This window comes from Nuphar pumila, chromosome 10 (assembly GCF_984573655.1).
Source record: "Nuphar pumila chromosome 10, dmNupPumi1.hap1.1, whole genome shotgun sequence".
Lineage (NCBI taxonomy): Eukaryota > Viridiplantae > Streptophyta > Magnoliopsida > Nymphaeales > Nymphaeaceae > Nuphar > Nuphar pumila.
Window position 1 is genome coordinate 95,662,505 of NC_143258.1, and position 18,854 is coordinate 95,681,358.

At 34.7% G+C, this 18,854-nt stretch overlaps 1 protein-coding gene across 2 annotated transcripts in view; it reads left to right on the forward strand.

Moving 5' to 3' along the window:
- LOC149827454 (uncharacterized) overlaps positions 1-18,616 on the forward strand; it is a 69,987-nt gene extending 51,371 nt beyond the window's left edge. Inside the window, exons 12-17 of one of the 2 annotated variants that reach the window (XM_090019372.1) lie at positions 1,735-1,898; positions 2,155-2,289; positions 15,486-15,616; positions 16,083-16,145; positions 16,247-16,325; positions 18,301-18,616. In XM_090019372.1, the coding sequence (XP_089875498.1) occupies positions 1,735-1,898; positions 2,155-2,289; positions 15,486-15,616; positions 16,083-16,145; positions 16,247-16,325; positions 18,301-18,363 (635 nt within the window). In that variant the 3' untranslated portion in view covers positions 18,364-18,616. The remainder of the gene's footprint in view (positions 1-1,734; positions 1,899-2,154; positions 2,290-15,485; positions 15,617-16,082; positions 16,146-16,246; positions 16,326-18,300) is intronic. The other variant, XM_090019373.1, reaches the window with a different exon arrangement.
- Positions 18,617-18,854: the final 238 nt, after the last annotated feature.

The following is an 18,854-nucleotide window of genomic DNA, read 5'->3' on the forward strand; positions in this document are numbered from 1 at the left end:
ACCATGAAGCTGGAAAAAAGCCATGGGCAAGAAAACACTTGATATATATTCAAGAAGACAACCCAGCATGACAAGATAAAGAATAATAATTTGGAAAAAAGTTTTATACAGTGCATCTAGACAACAGACAGGAATAGGGGGAGAATTTAAAGTTAACAGAGGTAAGAAGAGCTGGTGCTATTGTTTATTCTTTTCCTGGAGTGAAACTTTTTATTAGTAGATGGAGGGAAAGGACATGATAACTTTAAAGATTTCATTTGAATTAAAAAGAAAAAACAGCTAAAAAGAAATTAAAAATACTGTGGGAAAATTTAAGAGATCATAAGTTATGATCTCTTAAATTTTCCCACAGTATTTTTAACCATGCAGCTGGGAAAAAGCCGTGGTCAAGAAAAACACTTGATACAGATCCAAGAAGACAATCCAAGCATGTGTATGGGTGGTGGGAACTTTCTTGAGCTTAATATATTTGATGTTCTTTTTCTGTTTGTATCTCCTCTAGCACTATAATTTGCTATTGTCTGTGAGGTCTTAGCTGTAAAGTATGCATGTTCATGTTTTGTTTTGGAAGATAGTCTCTGGTTACAAGAATTTGAGCATCGGAATTCTATATTCATCTGCTAGATAGAGTGAAGTGATGGATCTTTAGTGAATAGTCAGATATGGTATAAACAAAACTCATTGCACTGTTGTATGCGCTCTCTGTGGAATGTGTACATATTATTGTCCCAGATACTTGCACATCTGCTTCACCTATCATCACAAGTTCATATTTCTCATTTCCTCATGACATCTGTAAATGAATTAGAAATGTTCATCAAGGTGCTTGGGCGATTTTGTTATTCCATTTGCACCTTGCCTCTGATGCAATACATGCTGTTTTGATATGACCATCCACACACTTCTTCAATCTTCCTCCAGCCTTCCATATGAGTTGCAGCTAGTCATTCTTCCTCTTTCTGGTAAAAGGTAGCTTCTAGAATTTGTGTTTGTCATCTGATGGTTATTGCTGATTGAAACTTCTTGAAAGTTGTGCCTATACGGGCTAATACATTGATCTATGAAACCTTTTGTTTAACTATATTTTCCAAATTGCTATCAAGCTTATGGATTTCTTTTCTTTTTCTAGTATGTGTCAGACGTGAATTGTGTAAGCAAATCAGTTGGCCATCACAGCTTTCAAACACTTTCTGGAACCTGAATTCAAAAAGGCTTTGTGAAGAGTTCCTTTGTTTGATCAAGTTGTATAAAGTCCCTTAATTTAAACCATAGTCACCTGTATCGTTAAAGGTAATTTCTCGGCGAGTGTATTTCTCGGAGAGATTTTCAAAAGTTGATAAATCTGGGGAATATTTCGGGAGTTTAAAAACTTGAAAAAAATGTAAATAACAACAAAAAAACTAAGAAAATAATAAGTTTTGCATTTTTTTCTTCCAAAAATATAAAGAAACATGTTTTAAAGGTTTTAAAATATAAAAGAAACAAAAAAATAGGAAATGCAAACTTAAAATAAAAAGAGTTTTTTCCAAAAATATCACGATATTATCGTGATAATATTGCGATATTTTGTCTTCTAATGATATTTTAAAAATATCGCGAGATATTACCTTTAATATCGGCTACCTTAAAATATTGGTATTTCGTGCGATATTTTCAAAATATCGCTGATATCGGTGATAGTGATTTAAACATGCATCTTAAGGCATAAAATTTGATGTGTTCTTCGTCTGGTAGGGGGACTGTATTATGGAGGAAATGCTCAAATAATTGAGAAATTCTTGAATGTTAATGGAGATGAGATACTATATGTTGGGGACCATATCTATACTGATATTAGCCAATCCAAAGTGCATTTACGATGGCGGACAGCTCTAATCTGTCAGGAACTGGAAGAAGAGGTACTGTAGCTGTTTTTGTGGTTCTCTTGTTTGAATTGGTAGAAATTTTTCCTGAAATGATGGTTGTTATGGCTACCTGGGTTTAATTTCACTTGAACCAATTCTTTTCCGGCAAAAAATTTAAATGATTTTTTTTTGTCACTTCAAAAAAGGCAGCATGCCAATGGTATCTTTGGTTGAAAATGTTGTTTGCAAAATTCATCATTGGTGGAATCTAGGTTACTTATTGATGTTTCTCATTCTTGTGTACTTGCAGCACAAAGCACTTATTGATAGCCAAAATCATAGGATCACATTGGTAAAACTCATGCATGAAAAGGAAATTGCGGGGAACCATTTTAATCAACTATGTCTGGCACAGCAAAGACAAACCAAAGGACGTAATGCACAGGTAAAATGTATCAAGTCTATATGGATTTTTTTTTGTTCTTTAGAATTGTTCAGATCTTAAATTGTTGCATATTGATTATGCACCAAATTATGTTTTGGATATTTTTCTCTAGTAATAATTAAAAACACTATTCCTATTCTCCATGGATGCTGTGTAGATTCTATCCTTCTCATGCACCCGGAAAGTAGCCAACAACAACTAGTCTTTATAGGAGCTCTGGTTCATCCATAGTTCTGTATGCCTCAATGTTATTCGACTTTTAATAAACAACTATTATCATGCCACCAACACACCCATAATTGGTGATGTCTTAAGATGTGTTGTTCATTTATGTCTTGAAGTCTTAAACAATCTTTTATGTCTCCAAGTCTTAAACAAGCCTGATAGAGCTTTATAAAGCAAGGAGATATGAACATTTACAGAGCATTTGTACAATTCTATCTATTAACTCTACTTTTGTTACAATCTCTAGTACAAGCCAAAATACAATTTTGGGACAATTGTAAGATATTTTAATACATAAAACTAATAGACTAATGATTCAACTGTAAGCTAAGACGCTTAACTTCCTCGCTAATATTATTGTTGTAGTATCCTATGAACATCTTTCAAAATCATTAAGATTTCTATTAAAATTATCACTTTGAAACTATAATAATCAACCAAGAAGCTATAACACATAATAAAAAACTAATTACAGTTTTAATAATTAGGTTTCTAAGGTTTTTAAATAGAGACAATTAAAAAGAAAGGCAAAACAATAGATCTTATATCACTTTGGAAATCACTTTTTGGAAAACTCAAGCACAATTGAAAAGACTTATAAAAAAGACAGAATAATATATCTTAAATCACTTTTACAAACTCAATTTGAACTATGAAATCAGACAAGAAAGAGGATGCTTAAGGGAGAAGACGAGAAGAGGCTTTCAAAGAAGAAATCTGTTCATTAGAAATAAAATATACACACTTAAGAGGGGACATACTTCTTTCCCACTACATGACAAAAATAGTTGACTAAATCCTAGAGATAAAATACAAAGATACCCCTGAAAAGAATAAGGTATTACACATGTACACTCAAGAGGATATACAAAAGGAGCTATGTCACATGGGTGCGGGTGTAGGGGTGCAGCACTTTCAAAAAACTTGGGTGCGGGGGTGAGGCAAAAAAAAAATTTATATATATATATATATATATATATATATATATATATATATATATATATATATATTTGTGTAGGGGAGGGGTCGAGCTGATGAGTTGTGGAGCCTGATTCAGAGTTTTTGCCCTTGCAGAAAGGGGGGTCCGGGGGCTCCTCCTGGCACGGGTCCCGCTGCACGGTCAGCGGGCGGGGATCCAGGGGGGCCGCACCCCCCAGAACAAAAATTTTTTAATAAAAAAATTGGACAAATTTTTTTTTTAATAAAAAAATTGGACATAACATTTTTTTTAATAAAAAATTAGACACAAATGACCGTGGGTGAGGTCAACGCACCCAGGGTCGGGTTGACCGCACCCGCACCCGCGTCGAGTCGCATCGACGCGGGTGCAACACCCTGTTAGCCGAATCCCTGTGACATAGAAAAGGAGGTAATTGATACACAACTCTTATCACTCCCCCTCAAACTTGTGATGATTCAGGATGAATCATCTCAAATTTGGAAAGGAATGAACTAAAGTGTAAAGGAGCAAGACTCTTAGTAAACAGATCTGTAGTCTGACCCTTACACTCACATGCTCAAGAGAAATGACTTCATCTTTATAGTCATTCCTAGTAAAGTGACAATCTATCTCAATATGCTTCATTATTTCATGAAACTTCAGATTTTTCAGATCCAAGTCTTATTCAGATCTATGTATGCTCTGACCTGTTAAAATACATGTACTCGTACACATATTGTTAAAATATGTAATCTCATAGACAACTCATATCTCATATGTAATCTCATAGACAGCTCATGTAATCCCTTGTAATGTTTTTCTTTTTTTTAGTTAGTTTAGTTCTAGTTTAAACCCAACTAGAACTCACTTAAAATCTATTTTTAGGACACCTTTAGGCTTCACCTTTTTGACTAGTCAAAAAGGCCTTTTTGACCAAGTCAAAAAGGTGAAGCTCCAAGGGAGCCGTTGGGCTCCCAACAACTCTAATAGAGCCGTTGGGAGTCCAATGACTCCCTTGTGGCTCCTCTCCCCTTATTCTATAAATATGGGGTTGTTTCCCCTTGTAAAGCATTCTTTGTTCTTTATTTTTTGTGGGAGTTCTCTCCCAAGTTTATGAAATCTTGTTCTTCATTTTATGTATACCCTCTTCTGGGTATTGTGTATGAGTGTGAGCTCTTTTGTGCCAATGCCTTTGTTTCATAAATCCTCTTTGTGAGTGTTGAAGAAACAATCCTTGTTAGGGATTGCTACATTCTTTCACGATATCAGAGCAAGGTCGATAGAAGCAATCAGTCCAGAGTTCTTCTTGTGCATTGGGAAGCGTGTCGTTCGTGTTTTTCTCAAAGGAAAGAAGTCTCTTTGAAGGGCTACTTGCGTGGAGCCTTGGAAGCTTGGAAGACTAGATATTTTTGCTTCTTGTGGTGGTGTATTTCTTTCCTTCTTCTCTCCTTCCTTTCCTAAACTTGTAAAATGGATGACAATGATAATGTCACCATTAAACCCATAAAACTCAATGATTCTAACTATGTAACATGGGCTTCTATCATGAAGCACCTCATTTGGGGAAAGGGGCTATGGGGATTAGTGGATAGAACCGATGAGGAACCTAAACTAATGCTCACTAAAGAAGAAGAAGGAAAAGAAATACCTCTTTCGGAGGTAGAAAAAGTTAAAGTCGTTTCCACTTATGAGAAAAAGTGGAAAGAATGGAGAATGGGTCACGCCAAGATTATGTCTTGACTCATTTTTAGTGTGGATATAAAGAAGTGTTCAAGCCTTGCGAAGTTTGAATACGCTAATGATGCTTGAGACTATCTCAAGAGAATGTATTCTCTTAAAGATGTTGCCCATATATGTAATCTTCAAGAAAAGGTTCGCAATATGGTTCAAGGAGATAAAAGTATTAGAGAATACTATAATAGCTTGTCCGAGCTATGGGAAGAATTGACTCTCCTTGAACCAAAGTGGCATTGTCCACAAGATATAAAGCTTCACCAAAATCAAATAAATGTGGAGCATTTTTTTCAATTTATTAATGGTTTAAGACCGGATTTTGAGACAGCCAAGTCCGCTCTTCTTCATCGAGGGAAGGTTCCCTCTATTGAGGACACAATTGAAGAATTGAGTATGGAAGAAAACCGACTGAAGAAAAGAATCTCAAAAAATGATGATGACTCAATTTTAGCTGTTTCAAGACCAGGGAATCATGTTCGTGCATATAAACCTCCACATTTTGGAAGAACATATGATGAGAAATACGGAAGTAAGGTGGAAAGAAAAGAAGTAATTTGCTATTATTGTCCTGAACCTGGGCACGTCAAGACGCACTGCCCAAAGTTAAAGAAGACTTATGAAAAGAAGGTTGCTACTGTTGAAGCCCAGCAAGAGACAAAAGAAACATCTATTGGAAGCATGTCGTTATCTCAGCTAGTGGAGGCACTTCAACCACTTCTTAAAGGAGCTTCTTCATCTACTGGAGCTGCGGTCTCTTCAGTAAGCATCTCCGATCCAGGTAAACCTTTTTGGATTTTTGATTATGGTGCATCTTTTCATATGACCCCTAACATAGAATTATTGTCTCAATATCATAACTCAAGTGGTTCAAACGTTTTGACTGCCGACGACACTCCTCTTGAGATTAAGGGAATAGGATGTTTTAAAAATTCTTCTCAAAACTCAAACAAATTTCGTATTCCAAAAATTAGATATATTCCCAAACTTAATTTAAACCTTTTATCCGTATCTCAGTTAACTGATCATGGATGTAATGTTTCCTTCTCCTCTCATGATTGTCGAGTACAGGATCACCAGTCAGGGAAACTGATTGGGGAAGGCCATAGAAAAGGAGGCTTATACTACATGGATTTTTTTGGATTTTCCCAAGAGTACACTGTGTTGCAATGTTCAAAAATTGGATTTGGATCTTTTGCACAAAAGATTTGGACATCCTTGTATATCCAAGATTCAACACTTTCCGAACATAGAAAAATTTTGTAATTTTGAAACTTTTACATGTGAAAATTGTATTCTTGGAAAAATGAAAAGATTACCTTTTTCGGAAAGAACTTTTGTTTCTACAAGACCACTTGAGTTGATTTATTCTGATGTCTGGGGTCCTGCACCAATTATATCAAAAGGTGGGTTTGTTTATTATGTTATCTTTGTAGATGACTTTACACGACACACTTGGATTTATTTTCTTAAACATAAATCCGAAGTCTTCTCGCATTTTAAAATCTTTCATAATATGGTAAAAAATCAGTTTAAAGAGGATATTTCAATATTTCGTACCGATTCTAGAGGAGAATTCTTATCAAAGGAATTCAAAAGTTATTTAAATCAATATGGAGTTATACATCAAAGGTCATGTCCCTACACTCCTCAACAAAATGGCCTAGCTGAAAGAAAGCATAGGCACATTATTGAGACAACAAGAACCCTTCTCATATCACATCAAGTACCAAAAATTTTTTGGGCTGAAGCAGCCTTAACTGCTGTTTATCTCATCAATAGGATGCTCTCTTTGTCGTTAAATAATATTTCTCCAATCGAAAAGCTTCTTAAACAAATTCCTGATTACTCCAGGTTAGGGGTATTCAGGTGCAAATGTTTTGTATTCTCAGATAAAAATGATAAGCTTTCCTCTCGAGCTATTCCTTGTGTCTTCTTAGGATATGCAAGTCATCAAAAGGGTTATAGATGTTTTGACTTTAGAAATAACAGATTATATGTCTCAAGAAACGTATCCTTCTTAGAAAATAAAAGTCCATTTGAAACCAAAGCATCTGCAGAAACAGATGAGTATTCCTTTCTATTTGATTTAGTCTCAAAGAATGAAGAATGTAACGTTGAGCAAGATGATCAAAGTGATATTTCTCCTCTTGAACCAATTAGTGATAACCAAGAGTTCATTCAATATTCTAGATGAGGAAATTCAGAAAGACCATGTGCCCTTGAGAGGTACTCTGTAGAATCATAACCCGAGGTGTCAACAAGAAAATCTACTAGGATCTCAAAAATTCCTGAGAAATTTGTGTCATATAAATCTTTTTCGCCAAAATTTCAAGCCTTATAACCTTAATTCACTCCTATGAAGAACCTCCCAGTTATGCTATAGCTAAAACCCAACCAGAATGGGTAAAAGCCATGCAAGTGGAATTAGAAGCCTTAGAAAAGGCAAACACTTGGACTATACAAGAACTTCCGCCTAACAAGAAACCTATTGGTTGTCGATGGGTTTACAAAGTAAAGACTAAAAGCGATGACAGTCTTGAGCGATTTAAGGCTAGATTAGTTGCCAAAGGCTACGCTCAAGAATATAGAATATATTATGAGGAAACCTTTGCTCCAGTAGCCAGAATGACCACAGTTAGAATTCTAATTGCCCTTGCCTCTATAAAGCAATGGTCCATATATCAAATGGATGTTAAGAATGCGTTCCTAAATAGTAGTTTAACTGAAGAAGTATACATGGATCCACCACCAGGAATCGATGTTCCTAAAGGAAAAACTCTTTGTCTAAATAAAGCCTTGTATGGAGTCTATGGACTTAAACAAGCTCCGAGGGCTTGGTATGATAAATTTAGCAGGGTGATGCTTGATTTTGGTTTTCAATCTTGTCTTACTGACATTGCTTTATTTGTTAAGAATTCTAATACAGGTATCATTATCCTCCTTCTCTACATCGATGATATGATCATCACTGGCAGTGACAAACAGGAAGTGTGCAATATTAAAAAATTTCTCAAAACTCACTTTGAAATTAGTGATTTGGGTTTCTTAAAGTACTTTCTTGGTATATAAGTTGCTTATTCTTCTAGAGGATATTTGCTAACACAATCTAAGTTTGCTTTGGATATTGTTGTTAGGTCAGGTATTTCAGATAAAAGATATGTGGACACTCCAGAAGTTGTAAATGTCAAGATGAAGAGTGATGATGGAGAACCTCTTGAAAACCCAACTCCGTATAGACAACTCGCCGGGGCTTTGTCATACCTTTCCATTATAAGACCGGACATTGCACATGCTGTCCATACAACCAATCAATTTCAACATGCTCCAACCTCTGTTTATATGGGAGCAGTTTTGCGAATTATCAGATACATTAAAAATTCTATATCTCGGGGTCTATTTTTGTCTGCTTCTTCTAATCTCAAGCTTCTTGCTTATACTGATGCAGATTGGGGAGGTGATCCGAATGATCGTCATTCTACGACAGGTTTTTGTGTCTTCTTGGGGGAATCGTTGATCTCATGGAGATGTAAGAAGCAACAGAAAATAACCCTTTCATCAACAGAGGCTGAATACAGAGCAATGACTACTACAACTATGGAAGTAGTCTGGCTTCGACGACTGCTTTCCGACATGGAAGTTGAAAGTTCAGAAGCATCCAACATGTGTTGTGACAACAAGATCTCTATTAACATTGCAAGCAATCGGACGTTCCATGAATGTACCAAGCATATAGAAATTGATTTTCATTATGTTCGGGAGGAATTCTTAAGCGGCACCATCAATCTTCCCTATGTTGCTTCTGAATACCAGTTGGCTGATTTCTTTATTATGCCTCTTGCTGCTCCTAGATTTCACTCTCTCTTAGGCAAACTTTTGGTTATCCAACCGTAAGTTTGAGGGGGGTGTTAAAATATGCAATCTCCTAGACAACTCATATCTCATATGTAATCTCATAGACAGCTCATGTGATCCCTTGTAATGTTTTTCTTTTTTTTAGTTAGTTTAGTTCTAGTTTAAACCCAACTAGAACTCACTTAAAATATATTTTTAGGACACCTTTAGGTTTCACCTTTTTGACTAGTCAAAAAGGCCTTTTTGACCAAGTCAAAAAGGTGAAGCTCCAAGGGAGCCGTTGGGCTCCCAACAACTCTAATAGAGCCGTTGGGAGTCCAATGACTCCCTTGTGGCTCCTCTCCCCTTCTTCTATAAATATGGGGTTGTTTCCCCTTGTAAAGCATTCTTTGTTCTTTATTTTTTGTGGGAGTTCTCTCCCAAGTTTATGAAATCTTGTTCTTCATTTTATGTATACCCTCTTCTGGGTATTGTGTACGAGTGTGAGCTCTTTTGTGTAAATGCCTTTGTTTCATAAATCCTCTTTATGAGTGTTGAAGAAACAATCCTTGTTAGGGATTGCTACATTATTTCACACACACACACACACACACACACACACACACACACACATATATATATATATATATATATATATATATATATATATATATATATATATATATATATACACATATATATATGTGTGCAATAACCGATAGGGGTATTTCTATCATTTTGCATAGCTACATAGTTGTTTTTAGAAAACAACTATTTATTTATTTTTAGAATTAGTTTATTTTATGTTTTTTTTTATTTTATGTTTTTTATTTCACGCAAGTGGTGGCCCCACATAGACTTGTTGGGGCCTTCAACGGTCGTAAATGTGACCGTTGGGGGCTCCCAACGTCTCTATGGGGAGCCCCTTTTGGCCTCTCCTTTTCCACTCCTCTTTGTGTATAAATAGGGGTTTCTCCCCTTGTATTCTTCATGGCTTTTCAAGCCCTCATTCAATAAAGTTCATATATATTTTATGTGTTGCCTCTTTAAAGGCTTCTTGTGTTGTCCCTTAGTGGACTATTTCTATATTCCCCATTGTGGGTTTGGGTTTGTCCATTCATTGGACCGTGTGAATGCATTAAACATTCTTGTTATACCTTTCCACATACTTTCTTACATGGTATTAGAGCTCGGTTATAATCAAGCTAGTCCTTCGGTGCATCAGGAAGTGTGATATTCAAAAAATCGAAAAAGTTGTGAAGTTTTTGTTACCTCTTTTTTTTCTCTACGTTTTGATGAAGCGTTTGTTATCTCTTATCTCTCTTCCTTCTACTTGGAATTACTTGGCATGTATTCTTACACTTTTCAAGTATTTAGCCCGTGCATTACTCATGAGAAAAACACTTGTTTTTTCTCTACCATTGAATATATATATATATATATATATATATAATATATATGTAAACATATATATACGTATATACATATATTTTGCATGATTAAAATAAAAAAAGAAATGTATGGTTTTTGAAAATTCTAAAATAGTATTTTAACCATCATTGAACTTGTTTAAGGAAACTAGATATATGTAGTATGTTTTGAATATTGAAGCCTTTTTTAAAATAACTCTAATATATATATATATATACATATGTATATATATGTATATATATAACCATGAATTATTAATTATAGATGTTTCGTCAATCATTGTCTTATCTTAATGATTTGATAATGATGTCTTATTTTATAAAATATGAACTTGTTTTTCACACACACACACACACACACACATATATATATATATATATATATATATATATATGATAATCGTCAAATACAATTTGTATTTCGTCCTTGATAGACATGCATGTTCATATTTGAAATTCTCAATTCATTACATGCTTAAAAATGTAAACTTTTATATAATCACTTGCATATATGCTTAAACTTGATTGAAAGCATGTTTATTTTATGAGACATGTGGCTTTAATTATTGCATGAGTGCTTTTTCTATGAGAATGTATGCACTTAGTCTCTCATATTGTTTCTTTTATCTATACATATGCTTTGGTTCCTTGTTAAAACTCTCTTGTGTCATCTTTTGAAAATATGTATTTTTGTATTACAATTGATAGCGTTAAGATGTTTTCCTCAAAAATCAAAGCTAAAAATATTCTCGATGCTTGAGAATGATCCTAGATTTTTGTGTTCATCTTTAGTTTGTTTGGTTTGAATGCATTTTGATAATTCAATGTTCTCTAAAAATGTGTCAAAATAGATTGCATTATGATTGGTATAATTTCATAGCCTCTATATAAATGATCTTTTAAATATTCGCGATTGGTAATAATTGTGTTATAAAAGGTTCTTCTAAAAATTTCTTGTGTGGGCTCTATCCCACTTTAATGAGATATATTTTCTCTCTTTTGTGTGTGCACTTTTTTTTTAGTATTTGTGAGTGTGTTGTTTGAACCATTGTGTTCATTAAGAAAGATCTTTTGTGAGCTTGAAACTTCATATGCATTATTTGTTTAATATTTCATATTGTGTTTGTTGCATAATAAGACTTTTTTGTATAAATGTCTTCATTTTGAAGAATTGATCATGTTAAGCATGATTCGTATTTATGCAAAATTGTTGTCATAAGGCATATTGTTGTGATTGATTATCTACCCATTATTGAATCTTTGATTTGATCGGCTCTCTTTATAAAATCACCTATTTGGAAAATGCTTTCCATAAGTGTTTGTTGCCTTCTTATGGCATTTTTATTGTCCATCACAAACTTTATTTGATGCATCAATCTTCTTGGCCTTGTTATTATTGAATCAGAGATGTTTATTGATGTGAGTTATGTGCACCTTGTGTTATGTCATTTTAGATTGTCAACTTGTAGTTTGACTCTAAATGACATGTTATGTGATCTCTGATTATAAGTGTGTCACTCGTTTATTTTTTACCATTGATTTTATTATGGATGCTCTTAATTATGTATACCTGTGATGGATGTCTAAGGTTTGAATCTTTAGTGTTTCAAGGTTTATTGAAAAATTGATATCCTTCCTGTTAAATGTTTTTCATTACAAGCTTTCTTGCCTCAAGTGTCTTCTCCTCTTATGCCTCTTATCTAAGTGTCATCATATGTAGACAAGAAATATTGTTCACGCCTTCGTGTGTGTTGTTAGCCCATTGTTGGCTTTGTTCTCTTGATCTAGTAGTTGAACACACTTGTTTTGAGCGTCATTATATGTAGACAAGGCTTGTTGTTTTAACACCATTGTGTGTGATGTTAGCCCATGGTTGGCTTTTGTGTCCTTGTTCTAGTCGTTGATACACTAATTTCAAGTGTCATTTTATGTAGACAAGAGATGTGTCATCACACCTTAGTGTGTGTTTTAGCCCATAGTTGGCTTTGTACTCTTGTTCTAGTAGCTGAACATACTTGATTTAGAGTGTCATTATATGTAGACAAAAGCTGTTTATTCACATTTTTATGTGTGATTTTTAGTCCATGTTGGCATTTGTACTCTTGTTTTAGTCGCTAATACACTCATTTCAAGTATTATTATATGTAGACAAGAGATGTTTACACACCTTCGTGTGTGTCTTTGGTCCTTTGGTGATATTATATTTATGTTCTTGTTCTAGTAGTTTATACACTTGATTTATGGATTTTGGAGGACTAATGAGGCGGTTGCTTGTAGTGGATGAACTATTGTTGAAATTTGCAAAATTTCATTCTTAATTTGTTTTTGATCTGAATATATCATATGGGATTTCCGTCTAAATGAGTTTTTCCTTAATTCTTACTACTTGCAAAGAAAAATATTTATCGATAAAAGGATCATATCATTGATATGCATATTTGAAAATCAACTTTACATTTTGGCATTTACCCTATAGGGAATTCAAGTACTTTGCATATTAAATGTTTATGGTTTTCAGCCACCTAGTGAGCTTTTGTATTTGCAAATATTTGAGTGAGAAATTCCTTAATATGTAAGGTTCTCTACTCAAATAACATTCATTCTTGACTCTTGGGTGAATGTCTTTATTATACTTAATTAAATCATGTTCTTGCAAGTTCACACATGACATTTGTTGGCATAAACTTTCTTCTCTCTATGATGTGTGAGAAATCATTAACTCATCTTTTGTTGATAAAATGTCTCCTTATTATTGATTTGTGTGTGTTAAAAATGCTTTCTTTCTTATGCTCTTATACACATTCTCTTGGAGCAATTAGTTCTTGTGTGAACATTGTCTTCTTAAAGATATTTCTAATACATGAAACATTTCTAAAAGAGTCTTACTTGATTTTAATACAAATCTCATATTTTGTGTGTCTTTGTGCACTTGTAAGTGTTCTCCGTGTTCTTTTGTGCACACACTTCTTACTTCCAAGTATTGATAAATTCCTTTGAGTATTTATTGGGCCTTTGTGCAAAACGATTTGTGGAAGTTGGTGCACATTGTATGCATTGTCTCTTTGAAGTCATTATACATTGTTTTTTTGAAGACTTTTTCACATAGTATTGAAATCCTTAAGTAGTTTTTAATTATCCTATTATGATCTTCCATTTAGATATCCTTTTTATGGGATTTGTTTGAAATGTCTCTTAATAGACATTTTTTTTGAGAAAGTAGTATGTTTATTTCATCTTAGTGAATCATGTCCTTTAAAATAAGATAATCATGATTTACCGTCATACTTAAGGAATGTTGCCTTTTATCTAATGATTTGAAAAGTTGTTAATATCTTGTTTAAACCACTATTGCTTTTCAATATATTATTGTTGCAATTCTTGGGTTAGAATATTTTTTCTTGTATACTTTGAATCTTCTCTTGGTTTGTTCTTTCTATACAGGATCGTTAAGATGTGGTGCCTTAGATACATCATGGGTTCAATCAATGAAGGTAATTGGGGATGATCACCAATAAAGACATTTTTTGAAGACTTATATTTGAAAGAATTGGTTGAGATGTCTTAAAGATGGAGATTTCCCTTGAAGACTTTTGAAGAATTGGACTTCTTTCCAAGACTCCTTTTGTATTTCCAAACTTTCGGGATCACAAAGTTTGAGGGGGGGGGGGTGTTAAAATACATGTACTCATACACATATATGTATATATATAAATATATACATATACGTGTGCAATACCCGATAGGGGTATTTCTGTCATTTTCCATAACTACATAGTTGTTTTTAGAAAACAACTATTTATTTATTTTTAGAATTAGTTTATTTTATGTTTTTTATTTCACGCAAGTGGGGGGCCCACATAAAGTCGTTGGGGCCTCCAACAGTCACAAATGTGTTGGAGGCTCCCAACGTCTCTATGGGGAGGCCCTTTTGGCCTCTCCTTTTCCACTCCTCTTTGTGTATAAATAGGGGTTGCTCCCCTTGTATTCTTCATGGCTTTTCAAGCCCTCATTCAATAAAGTTCATATATTTTTTATGTGTTACTTCTTTGAAGGCTTCTTGTGTTGTCCCTTAGTGGACTATTTCTATATTCCCCATTGTGGGTTTGGGTTTGTCCATTCATTGGACCGTGTGAATGCATTAAACATTCTTGTTATACCTTTCTGCATACTTTCTTACAGACCCAGGTCTGAGTAGAACCTGGGTCAAAGCAGATGGAGGTCCAAACCTTGTCCATACCTAGGCCTTCTTTGACCCAGGCTAGGTCCAAACGGAACGAGGGAAAAATCATATATATATATATACCCTCTCGGCACCCCCATACCCAAGTTTTTTTAAAGTACTGCATCACCACGTCTGCACCTGCACCTATGTGATAGAGTTCTAAATTGATGCATACTCATGTGGAGGAGTACTCCATCAAGGTATCCTATTAGTCCAAGGTTGGAAGGGAATAATTTGTTTCTTCCACATAATAAAGTTTGCAGAGTTTAATTTTTAAGTCGCAAGTTGTGGAAGAAAGGATGAGGTAATGGTGGCCATAGATGAGATATCAGCAAGTAGAAAACCAACAAGATGTGAGAGGAAGAGAGAATGTATCAAAAGAGATAGGTCACATTTATACTTGCTTTCAGATTTGGTTCAAACAATGAAACTTAGACTTGCCATAAGTGATGCTGACATCAGCCGTATACTTAATGAAATCAGCATGTAATACAAAAGGAGAAAAACAAAGTTTTATTTCTTTTGGGGCTAGATCTAGAGTGAAGAAATGGAGGAGGAAGAATCAGGGGTTAAAAAGAAAACATATTTGATTTTTAAGATTTCAAGTATCATAGGTGGATTATTATGATAGTTTAGATTTTTTTTTTTGAAATATTACAAACTTTTGAGTTAAATCTATATGTAAAAAAATTATCAAGCTTATATTGTTTTCCCATTGTAAGAGACAAAATGACCGGTTGTAATGTGCTTGTTGATTTTCATTCATTGGGCTTCTATGGATTCTAGGTTTATTCTTTTCTAATGATCTATGCAGGCACTTGCTGGAACTAATATGGATGGCCAAAAACTTAGAGAGATGATGCAAAAGCTTCTAATTTTGTTGCAGAGGTTGGATGAAAAAATTGCTTCCCTTCTGGAAGCAGATGGAGAGAAATTAAATAAAAGGTGAATTAATAGGTTGATTTTAGCTTTATGTTTGGTGAGTACTTGAAGACTATCTTGCTTAAAATTTGTATAGAGTCTAATGTACATGGAATACCTTCACATACCCTTTTCATCAGAGAGGAATTTTGGGGTCATGCTTGGTCCTCTTTCCTTGTTGCACCTCTTGTGAATTCTAGCACCATATTTCATGGGTCTGTCCAATTTTCAGATTTAACAGTTGGTGTGTAAAGGTTCACAATATTGGGCTGTATATTTTGCTTTATCTGTTTTACTAGCAACTTTTATTTTATTTTCTTAATTGATTTTTACATAAGAGCATTTCAAATATGCAAGTAATTTGCATTGCATGTGCTTCCTGTTTCTTCTAATTGTATTTGACTATACATTCTGTTTCAACTATTTCACTGATCTACTTCCATTATGCTTCTGTTACTGATGGCTGGTCACCCTGTTGGTTCTGCTACAGGTGGGGTTATCTATCCCGTGTAGCACTGTGGGACAAAACCCACATGACAAAACAGATAGAGAAGTTAGTGGAAACCATTTTACTGCATCTTAATTTATTGTTATTTTGCTTATGTTAAAAGTATATTTGCTTGATCTGTTCTTTAAAGTCCTTTCACATTGCAGGTATGCTGACATATATATGTCTAGAGTTTCAAATTTCCTGTATTATACTCCATTCATGTACTTCCAATCACAAGAGCAGGTAATAAACAACCACTGTCTGAAAGTTTTGCAATTCCATTCAGATGATGTGCCTCTAAATGACTTGCTTTTAGGTATACTTGAGAATTGTTGCTACTTTGTTTTCTATTCATGAGGAAGAAAAGTAGGGAACATCTTTTGGAGGGTGGATCAGGTGCAATCACATTGCACACCAAAAGCGTGAATTGTTTCTACTTTGTTTTCTATTCATGAGGAAGAAAGGTAGGCAACATCTTTTGGAGGGTGGATCAGGTGCAATCATATTGCACACCAAAAGTGTGAACTGTTTCTACTTTGTTTTCTATTCATGAGGAAGAAAGGTAGGCAATATCTTTTGGAGGGTGGATCAGGTGCAATCGCATTGCACACCAAAAGTGTGAATTGTTGCTACTTTGTTTTCTATTCATGAGGAAGAAAGGTAGGTAACATCTTTTGGAGGGTGAATCAGGTGCAATCACATTGCACACCAAAAGTGTGCATGCTGCACCCGACTGCCCTTCATCTCTGAGTACAATCTGCCAGCTGTGGAGCCCAACAGTGAGATGGAGGGCAGCCAGGTGCAGCGGCACATTTTTGGTGTGCAATATGATTGCACCTGATCTGACCATCATCTTTTGTGTTTGGACCTGAGGACTGTCCAAAGGTTTCATACTTCTAATTAATGGCCCACAGACTGATGCTTCAACCAGCTGAACTTTTGCTCTTTCTGGATGGTTGGATATTCTTCAAGGTTTACATAAAGCAGGTGCCAATAAGATGGCTTCAATGAGCTACTTTAACCAATTTCTTCAATGGCTAGGTTTTCTTTTGCAATTTTAATTATAGGCTTGCTGCTTGGCTGTTAAACTACTGCAACAGCTACTTTTGCATCATGCTATTTATTCATTTTGTAATTAAGAGCACATGTTCATTTGGGACGAATGGACTTATTTTTGTAGTGGCTAAAAGAATCTCTATTTTCTTCATGCATTCTGGTGTATGGCTCAAAGTAGCTGAACTGGACCTTCACATTTCATCCCAGTGCAATAACTAATGTCTGGGCATCATCAGTTTCAGTATTGATCACTGGCCAAGTCTCAATTCTGGAACTTTTCACCTTGTGCATATTTGCTAGTTTCCTTCATGGGTATGAGATATTGTTTTTAAGCAAATTTCAGCAAAAAAAGTGCGGAAGAAATTTTATGCAAACATTTACTGCAATACGTTCACATATTTATATGTAGACAACTAGTCTTCTCCCAAACCACCCATGTGCTCTTAGCTCTCTGATGGTAGTAAACAAACAAACCAAAATACTGAAAAAGATAAAAAAAAATCTTAGGCTTCGTGGACTAGATTTTGCAGCCTCTTCTACTTGGAAAACCAAAAAATGTTGAGCCCCAACTCTTTTCATTCACAGGCTGGCTAGTTCTAGTGGAGTAAACTCAATGCCTTGTGGAACTAGCAACTGTTTGAAAATTTGTTAGACTTAGAAAACGTGCATATTGTTCATTTCATTCATAGGCATGAATCTTGTTCTTGAAAAAAAAATCAAACAATTTTCAAGCAGAGTGTGGAAGAAATCAGTGTGTGGAAGAAATTTCTTGAAGACATTTACACCAATATTCTCAAAATATTTAGATGTAGACAACTAGCATCCAAAATAACTCATGCCCAATTTCATAGATATCTAATAGTAGTACACAGAGAAACTGAAATACAAAAAAGGAATAACGCCTTAGATTCTCGTAAATTAGATTTTGCTGCCTCTTCTCTCTGCTGTTCCCCAAGTCTTTCAGTCACAGGCTGGGATGATTCTAGTATAACCAATCTAAAGTTTGTAAGAAGAACAGTTGTAATAAACTTAGATCGTAGCAGCTGGTGGGCAATACCTCTACCACCGGAAATGTTTTGAAGTGAACTAATAACTGATTTTGGCATCTTTCCTCTTCAACTGTAATTTGTAGTGATTTTTCCTTTGACATGCTGTTTTGCAGACGCTTGCTCATGACCCGTATTCACTCAGTCTAGTTGGTGCTCACAATGGATTCCTAGGTTGACATCTATGTCACATGGATACGGATGCGGGAGCCGGACCTGATGCGGATGCACTTGGTATGTTATGGTATTTAAAAAAATTAGGACAGGGGACATGGCCGTACACAGATAGATGTATATACATGTGTATATAAAATAACAATTCTAAATCACTATAATCAGGGACGTCAAATAATGAAAGCAAGTTGATATTGACATGTTTGGCAGTTCAAAATAGTGTTACAATAAAGCAAATAAGGAAAGATTAGATCCTCACATACGAAGCGAACTTGGTTATGTGAATCTTGTATATTTGTTATCTCCTACACTCTTTCCTAAGTGGCCTTCGGTTGCTCAGTCACTCTTCTGTCAGGTTGCAAGCTGGGGTTAGGCAGACCCCCTACCAGTGACTGATATTGCAGAAAATTGATACACTTCACTCTTGAATCAGTTATTTTTTAATAAATGTAAAAAAAATACTTAAAATTATTTGTTTATACTTTTTAATATTATT